General features: G+C 42.4%; 3 protein-coding genes across 5 annotated transcripts in view; 2 read left to right on the top strand and 1 right to left on the bottom strand.

The window, feature by feature from the left end:
• The first annotated feature begins 1596 nt into the window (after window positions 1-1596).
• PLA2G12A (phospholipase A2 group XIIA) lies at window positions 1597-5372 on the top strand. Its single transcript, XM_061993979.1, has 4 exons — window positions 1597-1910; window positions 3131-3207; window positions 4119-4284; window positions 5130-5372. Exons 1-4 carry the CDS (start codon window positions 1697-1699, stop codon window positions 5246-5248), a joined length of 576 nt encoding a protein of 191 aa, XP_061849963.1. The 5' UTR covers window positions 1597-1696; the 3' UTR covers window positions 5249-5372.
• A 4444-nt stretch (window positions 5373-9816) lies between these two features.
• On the top strand, window positions 9817-20288 carry CASP6 (caspase 6). Of its 3 annotated transcripts, XM_061992869.1 has the most exons (8): window positions 9818-9979; window positions 11744-11785; window positions 12506-12548; window positions 14696-14842; window positions 15260-15336; window positions 15787-15962; window positions 17993-18149; window positions 18750-20288. In XM_061992869.1, the coding sequence occupies exons 1-8, from the start codon at window positions 9949-9951 to the stop codon at window positions 18986-18988; spliced, it is 912 nt and encodes a 303-aa protein (XP_061848853.1). In that variant the 5' UTR covers window positions 9818-9948; the 3' UTR covers window positions 18989-20288. The 3 variants fall into 3 exon arrangements, with proteins under 3 accessions (XP_061848854.1, XP_061848853.1, XP_061848855.1); XM_061992870.1 differs by lacking the exon at window positions 11744-11785 and having other exon boundaries at window positions 9817-9979; XM_061992871.1 differs by lacking the exons at window positions 9818-9979; window positions 11744-11785 and having other exon boundaries at window positions 12506-12594.
• A 372-nt stretch (window positions 20289-20660) lies between these two features.
• MCUB (mitochondrial calcium uniporter dominant negative subunit beta) overlaps window positions 20661-24304 on the bottom strand; it is a 50797-nt gene continuing 47153 nt past the window's right edge. The window contains exons 6-8 of the mRNA XM_061993865.1: window positions 23810-24013; window positions 21769-21885; window positions 20661-20863 (exon numbers count right to left, since the gene is read on the bottom strand). Coding sequence (XP_061849849.1) covers window positions 20786-20863; window positions 21769-21885; window positions 23810-24013 — 399 coding nt within the window. The 3' untranslated portion in view covers window positions 20661-20785. The remainder of the gene's footprint in view (window positions 20864-21768; window positions 21886-23809; window positions 24014-24304) is intronic.

The following is a 24304-nucleotide window of genomic DNA, read 5'->3' on the forward strand; positions in this document are numbered from 1 at the left end:
TGTCATGTAAAGACACAGTGAATCACCAATAACTAAAGTAAGGTGTTCACTGCTTCTCTTACACCACCCCCTTCCTTGCCACCCCCACTCTCCAACTAGGCTTGTTGTTTAGGATAACCTTGAAGTATATTCCTACACAGGAATTATTTTACTGAATCAGGGTCTTTGTAAAGTAATCCTAGTGAAAAGCTGGACAGGTGTTGGAAGAGCTCCCTCTTTTGTTTAACTTCGGTGAAGAATTTTTCTACCCATTTATTCAGTTAACTACAAATAATATTAAATGCCTAGGCTGAAAACTAAAAATCCATGTAGAATATTTACCATGCTCTTGCCTATGGATCTGGAAGTCTCTCAGTTTTCTTTCCTGTCCTTCTTTACAGGTCACTTTGTCCTGAATATGTTACTACGTTCTGAAGGATTCCACGTATCTTAAAACAGTGCTTTCGTTTCAAAGATTAAATCAATTTCCACCTGGTTCCACTTTAGCCCATCTAGAATTTAAATATCAAATTAATTTTTTAATTATTGCAATTTTTAAAAACAATCACAAACCCAAACAGGAAGTTTTTAAAGTGAGTTTATTTTGGTCTGACTTTTTTTCAGCAAATTCAGACTGGGCTTTTAATGTTCAATAGATACACTTTCATTTTGCCCTCTTTACAACCCAGTCTTGCACGTTTCATGACATTACCTGAAAGTGAATCACTCCCATGTGTAATGGTCACTGGATCAGTTTCCTTGACATTGAACATATCATAAAATTAGGTTGAAATTTTAACCCTTCAAAGAACGTATTTCCTACTGCTTTTTTGGGGTGTTTTATTTGGTTTCTAACCGCATGTGCTTTCCAAAAGCTTTTCTTGCTATATTAACTGAAGTTTATCCCCAGACTGCATGGAAGGAGAGCAGTGTGCATTTTTGGGCAGCGTTTGCTCTGAGTCGCCACACTGACTAAGCCCCGATGCAGCTGCCGTCTGACCTGCCCACCCGTCCTTCTTTTCAGCCCCACGGTTGCAGGATCTCAATGGCTGGCTAGGGAACCAGCCTTTCTGTCTTTCCTCCCAACGCTACTGCTGTCTCTTTCACCTTTAGCAGGGCCAAGTTCACTACTTCTATCATAGCCATCGAATAAAGGTTTTCCACATAAAAAAAGTCCGGAGTTTGGTATTATGTGAGAGCACGGGTACCTGGCAGGGCCCTGCTCGGCCGTGCCACACAGCCTGGCAGCAGCTGCTCTCGCCGTTTGGATCGGGGCAGGTGCGGGAAAGGTGCCCCCGGGAACGAGGGGCACCGTGACCTGCTGGACGTGGCGGCGCTTCTCCTGCTAAAACAGCCCGTGCTGTAACGGGGAAGGTGCTAAGGCCGCGTTTCGCAATGCCTCCTCTTGCCATGTGCGGGTGGGAATGACAGCCTCCGCCCGGCTTTCCCCCTTTTCCCGCCTCGCAGATACCACTGACTCGTCCCTCTCGAACCCATTCTGACAGGCGATGCCTTACACAAGACCGCCGTTCGCCGGCGCAGCCCTGCACGGGGGCCAAGCCACGCTCCCGCTCCGGCCGCGGCAGAAGGCCCCTCCCCGCCGGGCGGACGGGGGCGGCGCCCGCAGGAACGATGGCGGCGGCGGGCCGGGCCCGGCCAGCTCGGGGCTGGAGCGGGAGGGGACCGGTGCCGGCTTAGTGGGCGCGCGCCGCGCGGCATGGCCCGCGCCCTGCGGCTGCTGCTGCTGGCGCTGGCCTGCGCCCGGCTGGGCCCGCGGCCGGCGCGCTGCCAGGAGCCTCCGCACACCCCCGACTGGCGGATGACGCTGAAGACCATCCGCAACGGCGTGCACAAGATCGACGTGTACCTCAACGCGGCCCTCGACCTCCTGGGCGGCGAGGACGGCCTCTGCCAGTACAAGTGCAGCGACGGTGAGGCGAGCGGCCGGGCGGGGGGTTAGGGGGACGGCCGAGACCCCGCCGGCCCGCGGTGACCCTTGTCCTCCCGCCGGCCGCCTCGCCTCACCTCAGCCGGCTCGGCCCGGTCAGACCGGCCGGCGCAGCCAAGGCGGGCGGCAGCGCTCCTGCCGGTCCCGGGCGCCGGTCAGAGGGGGACAGGGCGCAGCCGCAGAGCCTCTTCCGTAACAACTACTCGTGTGTTTGTGTATAGATATGTACATGTATAAATATCTATCTCTGCCTATCTGTAAGCTACCTGGATGCAGCTCCCCCGCCGTCTCCGGCTGCCGCAGAGGGGTGCCAGGCGGGCGATGCTCCAGAAAAGGGAGTTTCTTGCCAGCCTTTTCATCGGCGCTTCAGGAGCGCCCCGTAACGGCGGCTTCACGTAGACCCTCTTGATTTCTCGGCTGAATGGATTTACCCCCAGTCTACTGAGCTGGGTGATTTTTTTAGGTCAGGAAATTATTTTGGTGGTGGCACCCTGACTGGCTCCCCAAGAGCTGCCAGGACACCCTGGCATTGCCTCTCTGTACAAGAATATGCACTTTTAAAATATGCTTTTTCTTCGCTGTTACTTTTAATTGTAGCCACAGTTTGGTCCCAATACTGAAACAAGGAGGCAAGTGATTTTTCAAATTAACTCCACAGTTTTCCTTAAATTCAGTTGTGGAGTTACTTGTGTCTTGCTGCACAAGTCAGTGTTCAGGGAGACATGACTTTATCAGTCATTATTAATGTTATTAACATTACAGTTATAGAAATGAAAAAAAAAAGATGTTTCATTCTAGTTAATTCTAAAGGTTAAACTAAAAACATCAGAGCAGTAATGCTGATAGCATATAAAGCATAGAAGTATTAATGAACTTAAAAATTCTTCTGATCTTCAGTGCAGTTGTACATACTGCATGTTTAACTGACACATCAATTTTAGCAACTGAAGCTCCTTTTTTTTTGTTAACTTGGGAAGCTACTGTTAACGCTCGCTCAGGTGTTTTGGCCTCCTTTTTAAAAAAAATGCTTAGTACCTTTAAGTTATAATTTGGTAAGAAATGTTCATATTCAGGTGCTTGAACATGTGTTTACATTAAAAATATAACTGATACTGACTTAAACCCAACAAATGCTTGTGGTGAATTTTAATTGTACTAAAATTTTGCTCAAAATACTGAGGCATGATAAATCACCTTTTTCAGGATCAAAGCCCTTTCCTCGCTATGGATATAAACCGGCACCACCAAATGGTTGTGGATCCCCTCTATTTGGAGTTCAGGTAAGCAGTTCCATTGCAGGGCATCTTTGTGTGACTTTCATACATTAACTTCCCCCAATGTGTATGATTTTTTTTCCCCCTCCTCCATCCTAAGGATGAGACAGCATCCATGTACAACATCCCTGCTTGTTATCAGTTCCAACACATGCTTTGATAACAACATATGGAAAATGTATTATAAATTAAAATAGCATAAACAGTTTCACCATGGACATAAAATAAAATAAAATATTATAGGGATAAAATGGAATGTCAGTGATTAATTTCTAATTTTTTAACACCTGGTTTAGTGTTTTCTTCTTACGATCTTGAAAGTGTTGAATAACCCCAACAGTAGTCTTGTGAAAGTGGAGAGTTTGGCTCTGACTCTTGCTGTCCTTCCTGACTCTAGTCCACTTTCCTCAATGCTAGAAATAAAATACAGGTTAGTTTAAGTACCGGGTCTGGCTGTGATGGAGTTAACTTTCTTCATGGAAAGCTGCATCGTGCCGAGTTTGGGATTTTGGCTAATAACAGTGTTGGTGGTTTTGGGTATTGCTGAACAGTGACTGCACGGCTTTGGGATTTTCTCTTTTTCCCACAATTTGCTCATTCCCCACCCCATTTTTCCCCTCTTTCATTCACCTACTAAGCTGTCTTTATCTTGATCGACAAGTTTTCTTGCTTTTGCGCTTCCTATTCTCTATTTCATGGAGGGGGCAGGGGATAAGCAAGCAATTCTGTGGGTGCACGGCTGCTGGCAAGGGCAGAACCACCACAGCATACTACAGGTAAACAGCAAAATACAGAGAAAAGTGAGTGGCAACTGGACTGATTGCATTAGTTTTTAATTTCTGTTAACAGTCTATTCATAGCCTGTATCTTTCTGCACTGGAATACCAAAGCAGTGTGTCTGTGGATTTTCTTCACAGTTTGACATCGGTATCCCTTCGATGACAAAGTGCTGCAATCACCATGACAGATGCTATGATACTTGTGGCAATAAAAAAAATGATTGTGATGAGCAGTTTCAGTCCTGCCTCTCCAAAATTTGCAGAGATGTGCAGAAAACGCTTGGAATCTCAGAGAGTGTCCAGGGTAAGTGTGAAAAAGCCTTTCTGTCTTCTCAAGTCTAGCTGAGCTGCTTTGGCAAAGAATCTCGGAGCAGCGCAGTAATGCCACACTTTCAAAAGCTGATGCAATTGCTTAAAGATGCCTTGTTCTGTCCCGCTGTAATGCAGCCCAGACACTTGTACAGCAGAGCAATGGCAACTGCAGGAAAATGATCAGGGTTAAAACTAAACTTGAGGGAAAAAATAACACTTCCCATTAAGGCGTATGAATATGAGAATACAACTTGATCAAAATGCATGTGTGAGTCTTGCATTTATCATAGCACAGCTGAGTGTTCACTGGCCTGCATCTGATGAATACATGACGTAACAACACTTTTTAACTCGGGCAATGTTGCTTTTACAGTAAGTAGTCCCACTGAACAATAAGTTTTTAGAACAAGCCTGTGTTTGAACTTCTCAAATTCACTGAACTGCAAATAAGTAATCATGTCAGTGTTTAGTGTCAGAACTGGTAAATATTTGTCCATTTCTGTTGAGCCGCTGTTAAAAATAGCAACTTCTGCATAAACTGAGATGCAAAAACTGAGGGGGCAAAACAGCTCTTTGATCTTTCCAGGAATAAGTGATGTGCCTAACACTGATAACTTTCAACTGATATACAATCAATTTTCTTGTTTTGTTTGGCATAAGAAAAAATCTTTACTCACAGCCTAACTGATTCTCTATTACTTCATTTGACAATCTGTTTGCTGTGCCCAGAGGAGATTGCTTCTTTCTTCGAATTATTCTCAGTTTGCTGGAGTAATTTCTGTTAGTTTCATAGTCCATTCAAAGAGTACTTTTAACTGAACTCCTCTTGACTTGCAGCCTGCGAATCAACTGTTCAGCTGTTGTTTGATGCGGTTATACATTTAGGATGTAAACCATACCTGGATAGCCAGAGAGCTGCATGTATGTGTCGTTACGAAGATAAGACAGATCTCTGAAAGAAGATCCTGAGATCTCATGGTATGGAATAATGTCAAAGACTCAGCTGGAACGAAGCAGTTGTTTGGTTACAAAGCTTTATGCTTTTCAGACAGCAATATATTAAACACTGGCATGAATGTACTGTTTTGAAAGTCACTATGGTGTTCTTCCTCATGTAAAAAAGAAACAAGTCTTCCTTCTCTTGCCTTTTATGCCAGAAGCCTGGTTTGGTGGGTTGCTGCAGGTACCCACCAAGCCACTCTTATCACTCCCCTCCTTAGCGGGAAAGGGGGTTAGAAAATAAGATGGAAAAAACTCTCAAGGTTCAAGATAAAGGCAGTTTAATAAGGCCAAAGGAAATGTTGCATGCAAAAAGCAATGGAGAACAAAAGATGCATTCTTTGTGTCCAGCCACTCCCCAGGAGGTAGGGCTGCAGTACATCTAGAAGTTGCTCCAGAAGACAGATGTCATAAATAATGAATGCCCACCCCCCTGCCTCCCGCAATCCCGCCTCCTTTCTTTTAGCTTTTATTGCTGAGTGGATGTAATATGGTATGAGATACCCCTTTGGTCAGCTGTCCTGGCTATGTCCCCTCCCAGGATCTTGCCCACCCCCAGCCTGCTGGTGCAGGAGAATGTTGGAGAGCCAGCCTTGATGCTGTGGAAACACTCCTCAGCAGTGGCCAAAACACTGCCATGGTATCAATACCTCTCTACCAGTATAAAGCACAGCACTGTAAGGGCTGCTATGGGGAAAATTAACTCAATCTCAGCCAGACTCAATGTACTCAGGAGCTGAAATTCCTTTCCTTTGGTGTATGTTCGCTCAGGGAATCATAAAACACTAGTGCCATTTTGGAATCTTTAAACTCCATAAAAGGGAAATTGGAGGCACAGAAGAGTTGCATTGAATTCTCAGGTGATTTCTAATATAGGTGAAGTATTTACTAATGGCTGATGCATCTGATAGGTCCAACAGGTAGGAGGGTTTCTTGTGTGTGTTTATATGGTATCTTAAATAGCTTGTACCTTCATGCCTGTGGTACAGTTGCCTTCAGTTCTCCCTGGTGTATGCTCTCCCATGGGTTTAAAAAACAAAACAAAAAACCCTCCCAGAAAACCCCAACAAAACCAAAAAACTCCCCAAGCCCTTAGCAAGGGTATACATCTGCACTACATATTTCTACCTGGTTCTATATCAGCCTTACTTGTGCAACACTTCCCAGGTCAAATATGTTGATGCTTTTAAGGCCTGACCACTGAAATAACAGTTTGCAACTGAAGGATATACTTTGGATTTCACAAAATGGTTCAGTGTAGTTGCTGTGTTATTTTTAAAACAACTCAAATGTGTATTTTTAAAATAGAACATTTTGTGGTGTGTATTATATGCATAGAAAGGATATATTGTTCAAAGAAGTTGATTTATATTTGTCTTTTTGCACAACTTGGTTACTTGTATTCATCTTTGCTTGCATTCAGTCCATTCTGATGAAAACTAAAAGTTCCACTGTTACAAGTCAGTATATAATAAACCTTTTTTTATTTAAATTGCCTTCTGTGAGGCTGACAGATATTTGAGCCTGTATTGGTGTCATCTGTCCCCACGACCTCTGTGAGGCTGAGAAACAGCTGAGCCTGTACTTCTGTCATCTGTTCCCTCTCTGACCCCTCTAGCTGAAATCACCTGATGAATTATTTGACATTTGTTCTCTGTACTGATTTCTCATTGCTTATCTCCAGTTGTCAGTCCTTAGTTAACTTTTGCGTTAGGTCCTCTGTCACAAAGATTTGGATTTGCTTCTCCTGCTGCCCTGATTCTGCCTTAGAAATTCACAGGAGGACTGAAAATTAAAATATTTCATCTGTCAACAGGGAGTGGAAAACATGCTAAAAGCCTGAAATTATAGTCCACTCGACTTGTGGACTATAATGATTTTTTTTTCCTCTGGAAGTACTTTTATATGCTTTTTCTTCAGCAGTTGTTTGTGGGTTTTTTTTTTTTTTTTGGTTTTCACTAGAGCTTACTGTACACAACAGTGAATGTAATGCCTCATAGAATAAAGTCCCTGCTCAAGTTCTTTAGCCATGCTTCATGGGATTTTTTTTTTTCATATTTGTGGACATGAAGTAGTACTGCAACAGAAGTATTAGGATACAGTTTTACAAAACCACGCTTGAAGAACTTGTGGTTCCTCTGAATTTGGTAACATTTTCTGCCATAGAATTGAAACAGCTCTGAATTACACTGGAATTCCATGGTTGGAACTTAGTCTTTTATTACCAAAGCAAGGAATGGGAATGGTATTGTTTGGTTAAAAAATAATAATAATAAAAAAAGGTACCACAACAATACCAAGCCACTGTAATTCAACTAGATGGCTGGTGAGTTGGGTAGAAATGAGCTTAAACCAGATGCTTAAATGAACACAGAAAACTTTTCACTGTTGGAAAGAGCTGGGTTTTGTTCCCTTCTCTACTGACTGCTAATTATACTATACAAGTCTTCCAGTGTTTCCTTTAAGCCATTTATAAGACTCAAAAGAGCTTTAACACTGCTGGGTAGCACTTACTTAGTTCTGCTTGCAAACCAGGGGAAGCATTTGACTTCTTCCAGCAAGTCTTTACTTTGCATGAGCTTTTCCCATGGCAGAAATCCTTGATTATAATTCCCTGCAAACTATACAAAACACATTTTACAGGCCACAGTCCTAGAATGAAAGCTAGCTGTCACCCCCAGGAACAATCATACCATTTAACAACTTACATATTTTTATATACTTGTAAGAAAAATGTAACAGTATATGTAGCACCTCAAATTGGCATTTGACTCAATACTGCATGCTTTTATGTAGTCAGTAATACTCTTTAAAGATTGCTGTGAATTTTTTCTTTTAACAGGTTAAAGTCTTAATATGATTGCCTTCCTTGGGCTGTTGTGGTTTTCTGGACAAGCTGAATAACAGCAGCATGTCCACATTCAAAAACTTCCTTCTTTGAACTGCAGGGCTGATATATGAAGAATGCTTGGTTTTGTGTTTCGGTTTATTTGTTTTCCAAAAATACCCACTCATGGTGGTGCTACTGCAACAATCTGAATTTCAAAACATGTACATGCATGCCTAACAAAAACGTTCATATATCAAAGCCAGTCAAATGCTACCTTAGGCATCATACATTGTGATCAAGTTACTGGTGAAGTTACCAGAACACAGTGGCTGGCTGACTATGCCCTTAGCTTCCAGCAAAACAAAGAGGAAAAGATGTTTGATTGTGTTTTTTGGATCTAAGTGACCTGTTGGCTGATACGAGTTCAAACTGCCAACAGAAAGCTGTTCCAGAGTCCTAGGTTTAGTTTCTATAGAGAATTCTTGCTGCCAGAGGGTTTACGGGCAGCTCTAGTGTGATCTGACAGATCTGGGATTTGCAGTTTGAAAAAAAATGAAGCTGCTTGACAAGAGTCTAAATGTTTCACACTGGAAGATGCTAAGCTCTTATAATAGTATCATGTTCTAACTACACAGAAAGACAATTTAAACAACAGATCTATCTTAATGGAGCTGCCTACTGGCAAAGTCTAACAAGTCCAAACAAGGGGAAACCAAGCAAAGGTAATTAAAAATGCTCACAGCTATTTTAACCCCAAAGGGAGACATCTTGTCTAAAGGAGTTAGTCATGCAAGAAGCCTGTGTAAAACCAGGCCAAACAGACTGGGTAAAAATACCTAAAATCTCACTCTAAATCTGCTTCTTTTTGCACTTGTAGCAGCAATCTCTAAGAGCATATTCACACCTGAGTTTATCCTAGAGTTTGCCTACAGGTAGGCTAGATAGGAAATTCTGATCCATCCAGGGTACAAACCTGCAAAGCTCTCATACAGAAGGATGTTTTTTGTCATTGGCTTTGGTTTAGAAACTTGTTTCTGATACAGTCGATCATTCAGCAGTAAATACCATATAATGAAAAGGGGATATTGGCATTCCTTGAGGTACCTTGGCACTCTCTTCAATACCTTGGTGCTCTCTGAAAAGAACTGATGCAAGAGTGGAGCAAAGCTGCAGCATTCTACATCCAAACCTCTAAAAGGTTTGTATGTGGGTGCCCGAATGAAAATGTGTTTTCAGTAACAGTATGTACAGCAAAAGAAACAGTATGTGCCTTTCAGGAGAGTTCTGGTACAGTTTTGGGAAAGTCTAATTTAGTAAACACAGCAGCCTCTCCAGATTTCAGGATGATGCCTTCGCATATGACAGCACAGTTAATCAAACATGGTCACTGAAGTACACACCACAGGAATACAGGTAATAGGAGTCCAACTTTAATAGGAGACACTTTAACCCATCGCCCTTCGGTCTTTCTGGCAGTTTCTACCCCCGGCAGCCGTCCCTGGCCACCTGTCGCGCAGGGAGTTGCCGCACAAAAGCACCACGAGCACGGCGGGTTCCCCTCAGGGTGCGCAGGTCCCCCCGCAGCCCCGGGAGGACCCGAAGCCACCCAGAAGCAGGTGCTGCTGCCGCCGCCGCCTCCCGCTCTGGCCACCTGTAGCTCCGCGGCCTTCACAGGCCCGCAGCACGGGCCTGCAGCGCGGTGCCTCCACACACCCCTCTCCTTACCGTGCCGGGGCAGGAAAGGCCGATAGACGCTCAGCCCTCGGGGCTGCCTGGGTTGGGCCGGCTTTGGGAAGGCGGGGCTCCGTTGTGCTCCTGTCTGCGGTCATGTCGGGCTCGGAGCGGGAGCGGCTGGCAGGTAGAGGGGCAAACGGAGGGGTTGGCGGGTAATGGCGTCCACGCGCGCCGCTGAGGGGAGGTGTCGATGGTTCGGCACCCGCGGCCGGCGACGGTCTCTAGGCCGCCCTCTGCCTCAGCTACAGGGGCTCCGAGGCGGCTTGCGGCGGCCGGAGCGGACACGCCGCCGATCGCACCGCCCGTCCCGGAGGAAGGGCGATATCTTTGCGAGGGGCTGTAGGGAGAGGGGCTTTACCCCTCAGACTCGGTGCGACAGAGTGGGGCTGTGGCCGGGGGAGCGCTGCCCGCAGGTCCCGGCCGGTGCTCCAGGGGAGCGGGGCCTTTTCGAGAAAGAAGAGGAGCGCGGAAAGACACCAGGCGGGAAGCGGCGCGGCACGGCGACCGAGGCGGAAGGACGGCTGCATGTAAAACCGAACGCACGCCGAGGGGAAAGTCCCTTCCGCATGTACTCCCCCAGCTGCAGCCGCCGGAAAGGGAAGGGGGGGTTCACAGCGGGGAGCCCGGTCCCAGCCCCCCTGGCGGGGACGGGGGACCGGAGGGGGGGACACTGGGTTGTTTTGTCAACACAGCTGGGCTTCGTAAAGAGACGGGAAAACACCCTGGTCAGGAAGAGCGGTGATGTGTAAGAGGAGAACAGGAGAGGAGCAGAGAAAAACTGTGTACTTGGTTCCTGAAGCTGTTTGGCTTGCATACACAGGGGACGGGGGGGTCGCTGTGCAATGTGGTTACTGGTAGTTTCTAAATGCCCTGTCCTTCGGCCCAAATGGTAGACCTAATGAAATTAAAACCTATCTGGGGAAAGGTGCCATCAGAACCCAGTGTAATCCAGTGCATACCTGATCGATTTTTGATCATGTATAATCTTTGAAACAATCCACGAGGTTTAAGACAAGTAAGGGGTCCCATTGAGAACGATCACTTTTTAGAACAAGCCTAAGACATGCTGACAGTTTTTCATAACGTATCATTTAAATAGTGTTTTCTTGAACAAAGCAGCAATGATAGTGGCAATGAAAAGCAAAAGACTGGGAACTGACTAAACAGGATTAAAAGAACAGGAAAACTACCTTTTTCTCGTTTCCGTTAGCCCAGGAATTATGTTCTTCCTGTGTCTACATGACAGCAGTTTCTGTCAAAAAGTTGGATGACTCTAACATTTTAATGGTTTGTTGTTTTTCTGGGTTACATCCCCCCTTAAGTTGAGGCAAAAGCATCACCCAGATCTCTGGTACACAAGCAAAACTACAGTGTGAACTGAAACACAAAGATGCGCTCTTAAAGATCTCTGACTTCCTATCATTGACAGGCAGAGCTGTTGTTGCTATGTCCTATCTACAGTCACTTTTCAGCACTTCTGTCAGTAGTCTGACCTACATGTTATGTTTCAGGTGAACTGAAATAGGGTTTTTTGTGCATTCAGGTTACTAGTAATAATTGTAAGGTTCAGCACCTGAAAGCATGAGCAATATTTGCCACTGGGAAGTTTACATATAAATATTAACACTTAAAAGTATGTGACTTCCTTTGAGCCATCCCTCTATTCTCCTGTGCTATGGTGTTAAACAAACATAAAAGCTTCTAAAGTCAATACTAGATTTCTGCAAGTGTATTCTTATGTGTGTGTGAACTTCTTTATCAATACATAGCTATGTTAGTTTTGCAAAAGGTTGTAATCAGATGTGAAAAACAGATTTGAAAAGGTAGCACTGTGTATACAAAGTAGTTTGTATAACATATATATATATGGCTCCTGTTATAATTGCAGGCCATGTCCAGCTGGATAGCAGACCTACATTAACCCCCACAGGTACAGTATGCTATACAGTTTTCAAAATGTGGTACTTGGTCTCCACCCGTGGCAGCAGGAGCTGTGATTTTATAGCCCATTGAGATGTTCAAGCAAAATGAATAAGTATTTTGGCCAAACCATCTGCAAGTCTTTAGTTCTGCACACTCCCAAGATATGCATGTTCCCTTTTGTCCCCAGTGTTGCCTTTGTGTCCATTCTGTTACTGGATACATTTATGTCTATATAGTTTAGCACAATAGAGGGTATAAATCTTGCATCTTCTCAGTTGTCATTAGCTATACATACTGTTATACTACCTACTATGACTGAGAGAATGCTCAGCTTTGCATTAGCAGCATTACTTTATTAAAAGAAACACCAGTGTATTTTTAGATTATGATGTAAAATCTTAACTATTGAGTTATAGACTGTTTAAAGAAATACAGCCAGCTTTTTATATAAAATAATGTCTGAATATGTCTATATCCACATACACAGATAAAAACCATGCCTGTCTCAACCACCTAAAATTCAGACCGTTAGAGAAGAACAGCCTCCAAAAGCTGTGGGTGGAGACAGATGCTAATGAAGCCATTTAACCACATGCCTACTTACCTGATGTGTGAACGAGCTTTTTCATTCACATGAACAGCTAAACTTCAAGGGTGTATGTACAAGTTCAAGTTGTTTCTTTTTAATGAATGATTTCGTGTCTAAACCACTTTTGATTTCTAACAGATGGGAATCAGAACATCACAGAAGTAGATGCGCTTGATATGAGGTAAAGTTCCAATGACAGCGATAGAGAGATGGTCTGTGGCATTGAGGTCAGTGCAGGATTTTCTGATTTTGTATTAAGAATGTGACTGGATTATTCAACTCAACTCCACCCACTTACAGAACATGTTTCTAGTTTCAGCTATGCCAGGTGTAGAACCATCCTTCTTATGAAGGCATGCAGAAGGGACTCTTAGGAGTGGACTCCTTTTACATTAGGCAATGTGCAGAGACTGTGGCAAAAATACCATCCCAATCTAAGGAACAACTGGGCAGACTAAGTGACAGAGTGTAGTGAAGGAACATCACAGAATCACAGAATGGTAGGGGTTAAAAAAGACCTCTAGAGATCATCTAGTCCACCCTCCCACCGCTAAAGCAGGTCCACCTAGATCAGGTCGCACAGGAATGCATGCCAGGCAGGTTTTGGATATAATCTATTCCTCTAGAAAGAGAGTAATGGGACCATGGGATAGTGACTGCAAGATTTTTTTCCTACTACACCTTACATCATCTAGCCTTGGAAAAGGTAAGCTACCTGCCTGGTAACTTCCTTTCGCTCACTTACTCAGTGACTACAGCAGAGGAAGAACTATTTAGGAAACCTTTAATGATCATTCACAGGATCTAGGGACCTAGCAGTCCAGAATGCCTGCTAGCCCTATGTCTAGCCAAATCGTAAGGAAGATAAATTGCCAAAATCTGAATAAACTCTGCTAGTGGTACAAGTGACATAGCATTCATAATTACAGGCTTAAAGTTTCACCATTTCATTTTATCATATCAAGTATTCAAATTGCGGGGGAGGGGGTGTTGATAAAGCACCTCACTTAATTGTTCTTACTGGTTGTAGACAACCCCGACTTTGAGCAGTCACTCAGAATTCCTGTTCCCTGTTTGAATTTTTGTGCACGTTACAAGAAGGTATTTTATTAAGGGCCTGCACATAATGAAGTGGAGTAGCAGAAACAGTGAATTGACTTTGGTCAATTCATAGTGAAACAGGAGCATTTTGCTGACTTGCAGGCAAATATTCTAAGCAACGTCTTCCACCAGTTGCACCAAAGCTGTACATTTGATAGCGAGAAAAGCCCAGTCACATGCCAAAAAGGAGAGCTCTCACTAGACCCAGTCCTAGGGCAGCATAGCCTGGACAGTCAGTGTGTGCATCTGAGGCACTGGCCTTGTCTATTGCATAGGCTACTGCCAGAAGTGTTTTAGTTTCTATTTCCTCCACCAATACCTCTGTCAACAAAAGCAGTAAGATTGTCTGCTTTGTCTCTCGAAACACAGCCATGCCAACACTTGGGAACAACCTTGTGTCCACAGCATGTTATCACAGACTTCTGTGTTGTTTTTTGCTCATAAAATAATAAAACTGCTGAATGCTACTCCAGACATAGGTGGTCCGTATGTCTGTTGGCAAGTCTTTTACTTAGAAGGTGAGAAGGTCATTTTTTCTGTCCTTCAGAACAACTCTGCCATTCAGCTTTAGAATTTAGTTGTCTGGTTGCTAAACGCTTAGATGAACAGCTGTACTGTCATAGCTTTTATTTTATTAGGGTAAATGATACCAATCTGTTCTCCTTTTGTAAGATACACTGTGCATACCACCTCCTTACCAATTTATAGTCTATTACTTATAATGCAGCACTTAGTTTAGGTTATAGAAGCAGCAAATCTACAGCTGAGATTTGAGATCTACAGCTGAGACAGCTACAATTCCAATACTACCCAATGATGTTTAAGTAATGCTTAGTGAAACATCTACTATGGCAAATTGGAGCCATGTCTGAAGTGCACCATTATATGCCTTACTGTCTTACTAATGAGACAGGCTCCTGACAAGAGAAAATCCAAACACATAGTAGAGAAACTCTTCCAACCTATGTAACAGAGCCTAGTACACATCCAACACTTGTTTTTACCTAATTGCTTACCATGCCTAAACGTTTCAAAAAGACCTAGCCATTAGGCTCTTCCTAAAACACTGCTCTTCCTAAAACACTGCACGGTTTGACATTCTGTCTTCTGAAACTGGATCTTTCAAGTCTCTAGTCAAATAAAAATCTCAGCTAGCAGGAGTACAGGAAGGAAATTCAATTAGCCTTGAATTCACTTATGAAGAACATTTTCTATCTCTGGCAACAGACAAACATTTGATCCTGCACTGCAATACAAAATGAACCACCAAAGAAGAGGAATTGCATTAATCTTCAATCACGAGCACTTTTTTTGGCATTTAAGGCTGACAGACAGACGTGGAACTCTTGCAGATAGAAACAGTCTGAAACGCAGGTAAGAAACTTAGTTTCTCTACTAAAACTTAAAAAGCTTCAGAAATGATGGTCCAATAAACAGTTGTCATTATAGAACAAAATATTTTGCAGCCTTAAGCACCTACACAGCATTGGCAAAGAAAAGCCATGATAAAAAAAGCTTCCAGGCATACTACTTTAAGTCACAGAAACTGCTGGCACAAGTCCTATGATTTCAGAGTCCAAAGCTCTCTAAGGACCAAACTCTTGGAAGCAACTTTAGGTATTACACCAGCACTTGACACCGGTTTGAATTCAAAATCAACTTTAGGGATTTTTTTTTTCATAAATAATGCATAAATGTAATAATTCTTACACAGCAAAAGCAGCTGAGTTGGTAGGAATGACATATAATTTGAGCAATTACTTTACTAATACTGATCTGTTTTAATAATAGTTTGACAGACCTTGGATTTGAAGTCAGACTTTTTGATGATCTGAAAGCACATGATGTGCTGCAGAACATTTATGAAGGTAGGAGACAATATATTGGTTGTCTAACTCACTGTAGCATAATTTCTGGGGATCTCGTCTTCCATTCTCTCTTTTCATTTAAATTAAAATATTTTTTGTGCAGCACAAGAAACATTCTCATGTTTAATGTTAGAAGGATTTACGGGTTAGACTTCAGATTATTTTATTGCAATGTGAGCGAAGCTTCTGTGGAGAGAACTTACAAAGTCACCAAGAGCTGAAAGAAAACTACCTGCAGCTGGGAGAATAACACTCTTTTTACTTCTAGTAGCCCTTACTTTCAGCCATGTTGACTCATTGCACCTTCAAATCTCCACAGCATTACACTATCTGAAAATAGGGTTAATTTGAAAAAGGACTATCAGAGATTAAAGTGTATGTTACAAATGTAGTGTTTTTAAAATCTGAAGATCGCTGTTTAGTCACCTAAATACCACTCGACTGTTTCAGCCTCTAAGGATGACCACAGTAATGCTGACTGCTTTGTTTGTGTGTTCCTGAGTCATGGTGAGAATGATCATGTTTATGCATATGATGCTCAGATCAAAATTGAGACAATCACAGACATGTTCAGAGGAGACAAGTGCCAGAGTCTGGTAGGAAAACCGAAGATATTTATCATTCAGGTAAGATGTCTGTTTCTGAATTCAGTGGAGTTAAAACTGACTTGTATCTTCTTGTAATACAGAAGTCAGTTTTGCTGATACAGTCTTTCCACAAGGGAGTTTTGGCATCTTTAGGAAAGAAGGTACAGAACTGTTCCTTACAGGTATTTAGTACAAGGATTCTTCTCCTTTCTTTAAAAGCTCTTTTGTATGCAAGTGTTTATATGATGATTCTAGCTCTATTCAGTGAGAATTAATTTTATGAAGAGCAGTGCAAACTAAGCCCATGTCAGATTGACTGTCAGCGTACTCTGAATGGCAGAGAAGACAGTATTGGTTTTCTGAGAAAGTTGTGTACAGCCTCAGCTTAGTTCACACCTCACAGCCACTAACTAGGCTGCAGAAGACTATCAAAACTCCTTACTTTCCCCTTTTCCATCCAGTTAAGTACCTTGATTCTTCCAGAAGCTGTTTTTTTGTGGGGGTTTTCTGTAGGTTTGTTGCTTTGTTTGTTTTGGTGGTAGTGGTGGTGATGGGGTTTTTTTCCATTTTTCTTTATTTGGTTTCTTTTCATGGTCAAATAAACCCCATATGTAACCTCTTTTTTCACTCCTTGGGTCACAGGGTAATGCAAATTAGGAGGTCTCTGGTCCAACCTCCTGTTCAAAGCAAAGTCAGTTATGAGGTCAAAGCAGGTTACACAGGGCTGTATCCCATCTTTATCCAGATTACAATTATTAGCAAGCTCACACGAGAACCTAGCCTTCAGCAGATTGCCACTGTAGTAGTTCATGGAGTAATTCTAAGAATTTGTTTTCAAATAAAAGCTGCTTTAGGCACAAGGCTGCTGCATGAATCAGCACATTGTTAATTCATCTTTCATTATTACTCACTCAGCTTTGTTTTTTATTTTAACCAGGTGCCAAAGACAGAAAAATATTTATGTGTTTCAATTTTAAGTAATACTTGGAAACATTTATAATATGTAGTCCTCAAAAGGCAAATTAACTTAGCTCAGGTCATCAGCTGAATTCTTCTACAGCACAATTGGCACAGCATTTACCTTTGGAAATTAGAGAAAACAAGGATGGAACTTCATCACTGTACATGAAAGATTTTCTTGTTTTTCTCCTTAGTGATAGTTCTTCACTAATGATCCTTACTTACTTTGTGTCTTTTGAGTGTGTTCTTACCTTCTTTTCCTCCTGTTTGCAACACTGCCAATACTAGCTTCTCAGGAAATAAACCTCCCTCAACACATTTGAGACTGAACTCAGAGGACAAATGTAACAGCATATAACGATTTCTGTGCTTCAGAGCATTTATTCAGCACTGCCTTGCCAACAGCTCCAAGGGGGGTCATTCTTACTCTTTATTCAGCACTGGTGGGGCTGCATCTGAAGTAGTGTTCAGTTCTGAGTTCTCTGGTACAACAAAAATATAGATTTACTGGAACGAGTCCTACAAAAGGCCACAATGATTAAGGGACTGGAGCATCTCTCATACAAGGAGAAGCTGAGAAAGCTAGGACTGTTCAGCTTGGAGGAGGTGGCTCAGAGGAATCTTACAAACACTTGCTGGGAGGGAATAAAGAAGAGAGAGTCAGGCTCTTTTCAGCAATGCCCAGTGACCAGACTAGAGGCAACTGGCAGAAATTAAAACACATGAAATTCCATCTTGACACAGGAAAATACTTTTTTACTGTGAGGGTGGTCAAACACTAGAAGAGGTCACAGAGAGAGATTGTGGAGTCTCTACAAAGATACTGAAGCTGACTGGACATAATGCTGGACAACCTGCTCTAGCTATCTCTGCTTGAGCTGGGGGGGTTGGACTAGGTGATCTCAGGAAGTCCCTGCTAATCTCAGTGGTTCTGTGATCATCTCAGAGCTTTCATTGGACTTCATCACCAGGATCGTAACTTGCAGAGATGTAAATCGGTCTTTATGAATCCAGACTCGTGCGCTCCTCCCTGGTTAATGTCAGAAGTATTGTATTAACATAGGTGAGTTTGGCAGAGGTGAAAGCATAACTATACTTATCACCAACAGGCATGTCGAGGTGATAAACATGATGATGCAGTTATTGCTTACGATTCGACAGACAGTAGCAATGAATCCATTGTCAATGAGACTGAAGTGGATGCAGCTGGTGTCTATACCCTGCCTGCTGGTGCAGACTTCATCATGTGCTACTCTGTGGCGCAAGGCAAGTTCTGATATTTTACATCTGATGTCTGATACTTCACTGTGATGAACTTGAATGCTTCTTCATTTTGTAGTCAAAATAATGAGTACAGTTCCAGGTCATCTGTTTTACATGTCTGATAAACGACATCTCAACTGGAAAAGAGCCTTGCATGTTAAGGAAAAAGTGAAAATAAACTATCAAGGTTGCAGTTAATTTACCAAGCAGGAACATTCTGATCAGTCTTGCTGCTGACCTGTCTGCAGACAGCAAGCATTCCCCTCTTCCAGGATCGTAGGATTCTGGTGGCTTACAGATTTCACTGCAGTACGTGGCTGTCCTGTCCAGTCCTCTGTGTATCTTCTCCTCAGTCCACTCTGCGTAGTCTTGTAACATGCAGGCACAATTCTGTAAAGTACTAGTCCCTGAATTATGCTCCTCGTGGCTGAGCACTAGAAGTAATCACTTTCCCATTTCCAATTTCGAGTGAAATTCCATAATTGGCAAAGTGAAGACAGCCATCAGTAATCCCTTATGGATGCAGATAGTGAGCAGTAACTCTGATGAAGGGGCATTACTGCTGACATTTGATTATCATTTGATGTTGTTGTTCTACAATAGGTTACTTTTCTCATCGTGAAACTGTCAACGGCTCCTGGTACATTCAAGATCTGTGTGAGACACTTAGGAAGCACGGCTCTTCCTTGGAGTTCACAGAACTTCTTACTGTCGTTAACAGGAAAGTATCTCAACGCAAAGTGGATATGTGCAGAGACATTCATGCTGTAGGGAAAAAACAGATTCCGTGTTTTGCCTCCATGTTAACTAAAAAGCTGTATTTTCATCCAAAATCTAAGTAGATCGTTACTTAACAATGACAACCATTAATTAGTATTCACTGCAGAAGTGAAAAACATGCCATTTTAGTTGAGGAGACCAGTATACTGCAAGGTTGTTGTAAAAACACTGGGATCAAATGTTATACTTTGTACTCATAATAGTTTCTAGAAATCTTAAAGCAATTTTAAAGCTAGGATTCCAGCTCTTCTCAGGGAAGTTGGGAAAAGTTGACTGATGCAAAACTACAAAGAGGTGCTCCAATTTTATTGAAATTGGTACTCTAGACTACTTTTTTTTTTCCTTAAAAACTTTCTGGTTTATTGCCATCTAACTGTGGCACACTTTGCTATTCCTAAAACATTTCAAATGTTGTATTAGAGTAGCTCGTCTTGCTCCAAGAGCACAGTTGACAGAATATGTTTATAGAGCATCTTTTTAAATCTGTGGACAGTAGTATCCACCTTCCACTTTTTGTGGATTTATCAAGGTTTTTAACTATTTTTTAACATTTTCTGAACACTAAATGGAAACTGAATTCCTTGAGTACAATTGTAGCATGAATATAGATAAAGGGCTTCTTTTTGCTTGCACATCGTTTACATTTGAGGCACAATTACAGCTTGCTGGTGCTTTGCATCCTCAGGAGAAAAGCAAGCAGTAGTGAAATGAGACCACATACAGCCACGTATGGCTTTGGGTAAGCTCACCTTGTACGTACCTCCAGAGCGAAAGCAAATCATTTCAAGGTTCCAGGTTCGCTTACAAGTGCTGGACATCTCTAGGCAGCTCTGCAAAATACAACACACCCAAACCTTCGTACTTCAGGCCTTAGTGTTGGATCAGCCTCCTCCTCCCCTTGGCCCCAGAGGAGATCAGCTGTCCTCCTCTAGGGGGGCTGGACTAGATGATCTCTAAAGGTCTCTTCTACCCCCTACCATTCTATGATTCTCTGTCATTGTGTACATAGAAGGGGCAATGATTTGTCACCATAGGACCTCTCACCACAGGACTGCAGCTACTCCAGCATCAGTAATTTCAGGGACACTGACTAGAAGCAAGCATTTCTCCATTATCTTTCACATTATTGGTGCATATGCTTAACCTGGGGACAGTGGAGAACTCAAGATGAGAAAAGTGTCTTAATCCATCTTCTTGACTATAATTCATTTACTGGCTGTGCTTTAGTTAAATCTTTCCATATATTATGTTCTGAGTCAATAGACGCTAAATCTTACTATGACTACTTTTAAGCTTTGTATAAATCACGTATGTTGAATGTTTTGGTAATTTCATTCAATAAAATGCAACAGCGAAACATAATTGATCGTGTAGTAAATGAGTTGACTTTTTCAGCCATATTTACTAAAAAAGTGTTCTTGTGATGCAAGTCTAACCTGACAGAGATAGGAAAAAGGAAACAGTAATTTCAAGAACAAAAAAACTCTTTAATACTCAATGCAGAAATTAGTTATTCTATTAGCTAGTACTGTGCTACAGTAAATGGTACTGAAAAGACAGCCCTTGTTCCATAAAACATTCCTGTCATTTTACCAGCAGGCAGAATGCCACCATTTTACCCAAGAGATTTGACAAATATCTTAAAGAACTTTGCTTCAGCAGCTTCTTTATAAGATTTAAAATAAACCCAAAACAACAAAAATCCACAAACCCCCAAACCAGCAAGTGGCCAAATCATTTTTATAGGTATTTATTGAAACTTTCAAAGTTATAGTGGTCAGAAGTATCCAGTTTGTACGGAGTGAGGAAATGTTGGTATCTGCTTTGAAAGGGTCATTCTAACTGGTACAAAACCCAAGTCAGTCCTTGTCATGGATCTCCTGGATTGGCAGCCTCAGGCGCAGAGGTTGGCGCAGACGCCTCAGGGATTCTTCTGTCTGCCAGTACAAGAAAGAGTGAGAGGTTATCCTCCTGCAGCCCTCCGTGTTTTCCTCCTCTTCCACACATCCAGTATCTTGCTTTTCCCAGGCATTGACCTTAATCAAGGAACCAAACTAATAAAGTCGAGGACATTGAACATTTGAGACCTGCTCAGGTCGCAGCCAGGCTCCAGGGAGTAGCAGCTGCCTTTTTAAGGCACCTATTCACAACCCCCGCAAAGTATTATTTTCCTGAAATGACAATTACAGAATTCATACTTGCGTGAAAAAGCATCAAACACTAGCCTTAATGTCAAATGTGGCTCATGAAATGATACCCTAAACCACAGGTCTTCAATTAGTAGTAGTTTTCAATTTTCTTTTATGAGACATTGAACACAGGGCAGGTGAGATGGGATGGGGGAGTAAGAGTTGAGGAGTGAGAGATCTGCTACACTTTTTCATGAAAACCACAAAGTGTCTCCATCCAGCAACCCATATTCTATAAATCTAAGCCTTTTACCTAAGGGATGAGATTGAGATGTCAAATGCTAAACTCTTGAAGATGATCTCCTTCCAAGGAAGGGAGGAGACTGTGTTACCTCAGCAATGAAGCAATATTACTGTCTCCAAAAGCAATGCAGCTGTTCTATTGAAATAGCCAAAAAAGCAACACATTAGAGTATGCAAAAAAATGGATGTGTAGGGCTGACTCATTTCTTTTAAATGAAACTTGTGAAGGTCTCCTTTTGTGCTGACTTACTAGTTTATTTATCAGTGGCAAACATTGTATAGTTATGTGAGCAGCTGAAACTGACCGATAAGCAATAAACTGTTTGAATGTAAGTAGCAAACCTTGAGAGTTTACTGAAAAAGCCTTAACCCAAAGGCTACTTCATTATTTAAGAACTGTACTTAAATACCTCTGCTAGGTCTTCTTTCAGCTTGTTGTATTGTTCCACATTAAAATGCTGTTTTTTGGATTCCCAATAGAAGGAGTGGAGGAACTGCCTGTCTTTAGCAGCAGGGTAAATGTAGTCCTAGTGAAGAAAGCAGGGCAAATATTTGGGGTTAGCAAGAAAACTGGGTAGAAGCCAATGGGTTTTCAACAGAAATTCAGACCGTTTCAGGAATACTTACCTAGTTCAACACACACACAGTCTGTTAAGAGGCTGCATATGAAGTTATGCCCTTATAAATGATAAGGGCCTTTTAGACATGGTAGGAATCCTTTCAAAAGCATATAAAGGAATTTTCTATTATAATAAAGATACAGTGTGATCTTCATGAGTGGAGGCACTGGCATCAATGGAGACTAATTGCAAGGAGTAAGAGAAAGTTCAGCTACTATTCTCAAAGACTTATTTGAAAGCCTTAAGCAATGGGCACCAGCAGTGGTTCAAAAAACCAAGTAAGTAGTAATATCTTTATCTACTCTCACAAAAAGCAAGAATGCCTTAGCTCTTCTCAAAATTCAGTGAGGAATAAAACTTGCATTCAGAGCCAGCTCTTGATGGAATCATGGAACGGTAAGGGTTGGAAGGGACCTTTAGAGATCATCTGCCAAAGCAGGTCTACCTAGATCAGGTCACACAGGAACATGTCCAGGCGGATTTTGAAGACCTCTAAGGAAGGAGACTCCACAACCCCTCTGGGCAGCCTGTGCCACTGCTCCATCACCCTCACAGTGAAATAGTTTTTTCTTATGTTTAAATGGAACTTTTTGTGTTCCAGCTTCATCCCATTACCCCTTGCCCTGTCACTAGATACAATAGAAAAAAGTGATGCCTCAACCTCCTGACATCCACCATTTAGATATTTGTATATAAATTAGGTTCCCCCTCAGTCTCCTCCAGACTAAACAGCCCCAGTTCCCACAGCCTTTCCTTGTATGAAAGATGTTCCAGTCCCCTGATCATCTTGGTGGCCCTGCGCTGGACTCTCTCCAGAAATTCTCTGTCCCTCTTGAGCTGGGGAGCCCAGAACTGGACATAGTGCTCCAGATGAGGCCTCACCAGGGCAGAATAGAAGAGGACGAGAACCTCCCTCAACCTGCTGGCTCTTCATGAAAGAGTTCTGAAATGGTCTGAATTTGCCTGCTCTTCATGAAAACAGACATGTCTCCCCTTTTCACTAAAGAAACCTGATGTCTCAGGAGGTCTACAGATGGTGTTATGGATGGATGTGTTGACTACTCTTGAATAAACAAAAAAGAGTTTTGCATCACAGAAAGTTCAATGTCAAAATGTCAACTATGGGAGTAAAGTACAGAGCTAAGGCAGGAAAAATAGACATTTCTCAAAGTCTTACAGAACTTCAGGACAAGGTTGTATTTTGCAGCCCAGTTAAGATCTGGGTTATTTGTTGCTCAGCAACAATTTTTTCTTCTAAACAATGCCTGTTTGCTGCTCCATTTCAGCTATCCTAGATTTACCTCCATTCATTCAAGATCAAGATAAAAGCAGCCTGATTATGAAGAACCAAATAATGACATGTTTTCAGGCACTGAATTTGGTATATTTCAATAATACAACTGCCAGAGTTCAAGAAGGTTTGGTACCCTTCCTCATTTTTACATAAACTCCAGCAAATAAAAGCTACTATTCAGTGATTTGCTTCCATAAGGCAGCGTTCACAAACTGGCACAGCACTACTAGTTGCTCTCCCTTTACAGCAATGAGCAAGGTGCTGCTCACTATTCCAAGTGATCTACAAATATTGAAAAGGAGAGACTTCTTTCATCCTTTTTCACTCCATAGGTTATCAAATCTTACAGACTGTATTTATGCTCACTAGCTGGTCTGTGGTTCATGTGTAACAGTAATGTTAATGTTCATATCCATCCCCATTAAGGTCCAAACACATCCCTGCCTGTTGGCAAGGCTACTTCCTGAATTACATTGTGATTTTCAGCCTGTTTTCCTCCTTTACAACACTCTAAATATTTACAAAATGAGCACTTACTTGTTTGGTAAGAACAAAGTAGGCATAGAAAGCCATGCCACTCCCATAAGTGATGAAATACGTGACTGGCTCCATGATGTCCCATGAATAGACCCACCATGTCAGCCATGCCAGTGCTCCCCCTTGTGCTGACATCAGAGCTAAGCCAACCCACAGAAGCCTGGAGGTCTTTGCATCTGCACTGGCTGTGATTCTCGCTTTCATCTAAAGAAAATAAAAACATGTTCAAGTAAACATGAGTGCTCCTCTGATGAGCAGCTCCTCAACCATGTTTTGTCCTGCTGGGCTAGAGTCTTCTTCAAGACCTGTTACTGACTCCTCTTACCGACTTACCCTGCTGAAAAAGGACAGGAATCCACAGGCTGACAGATCTCCTGGCCATTCTGCACCAAGAAATCCTCCCTTTATCTGCCCTTCCCAATATTAGGGATTTATGTCTACTAGGTTTCCATTTATCATTCAAAGCAGGTCTGGTTAATGCTGAGGCTGGTCCTC

Source organism: Colius striatus, chromosome 3, assembly GCF_028858725.1.
Source record: "Colius striatus isolate bColStr4 chromosome 3, bColStr4.1.hap1, whole genome shotgun sequence".
Lineage (NCBI taxonomy): Eukaryota > Metazoa > Chordata > Aves > Coliiformes > Coliidae > Colius > Colius striatus.

What these genes read in the sequence shown, in the direction of transcription:
- PLA2G12A (XM_061993979.1), top strand. Translation starts at nt 1,697, where the DNA reads ATGGCCCGCGCCCTGCGGCTGCTGCTGCTGGCGCTGGCCTGCGCCCGG. An exon ending in CCAGTACAAGTGCAGCGACG is followed by an intron (nt 1,911 to 3,130) that starts GTGAGGCGAGCG and finishes CACCTTTTTCAG; the next exon opens with GATCAAAGCCCTTTCCTCGC. An exon ending in CCCCTCTATTTGGAGTTCAG is followed by an intron (nt 3,208 to 4,118) that starts GTAAGCAGTTCC and finishes TTTTCTTCACAG; the next exon opens with TTTGACATCGGTATCCCTTC.
- CASP6 (XM_061992869.1), top strand. Translation starts at nt 9,949, where the DNA reads ATGTCGGGCTCGGAGCGGGAGCGGCTGGCAG. An exon ending in GGAGCGGGAGCGGCTGGCAG is followed by an intron (nt 9,980 to 11,743) that starts GTAGAGGGGCAA and finishes TTATAATTGCAG; the next exon opens with GCCATGTCCAGCTGGATAGC. An exon ending in GCTGCAGAACATTTATGAAG is followed by an intron (nt 15,337 to 15,786) that starts GTAGGAGACAAT and finishes CGACTGTTTCAG; the next exon opens with CCTCTAAGGATGACCACAGT.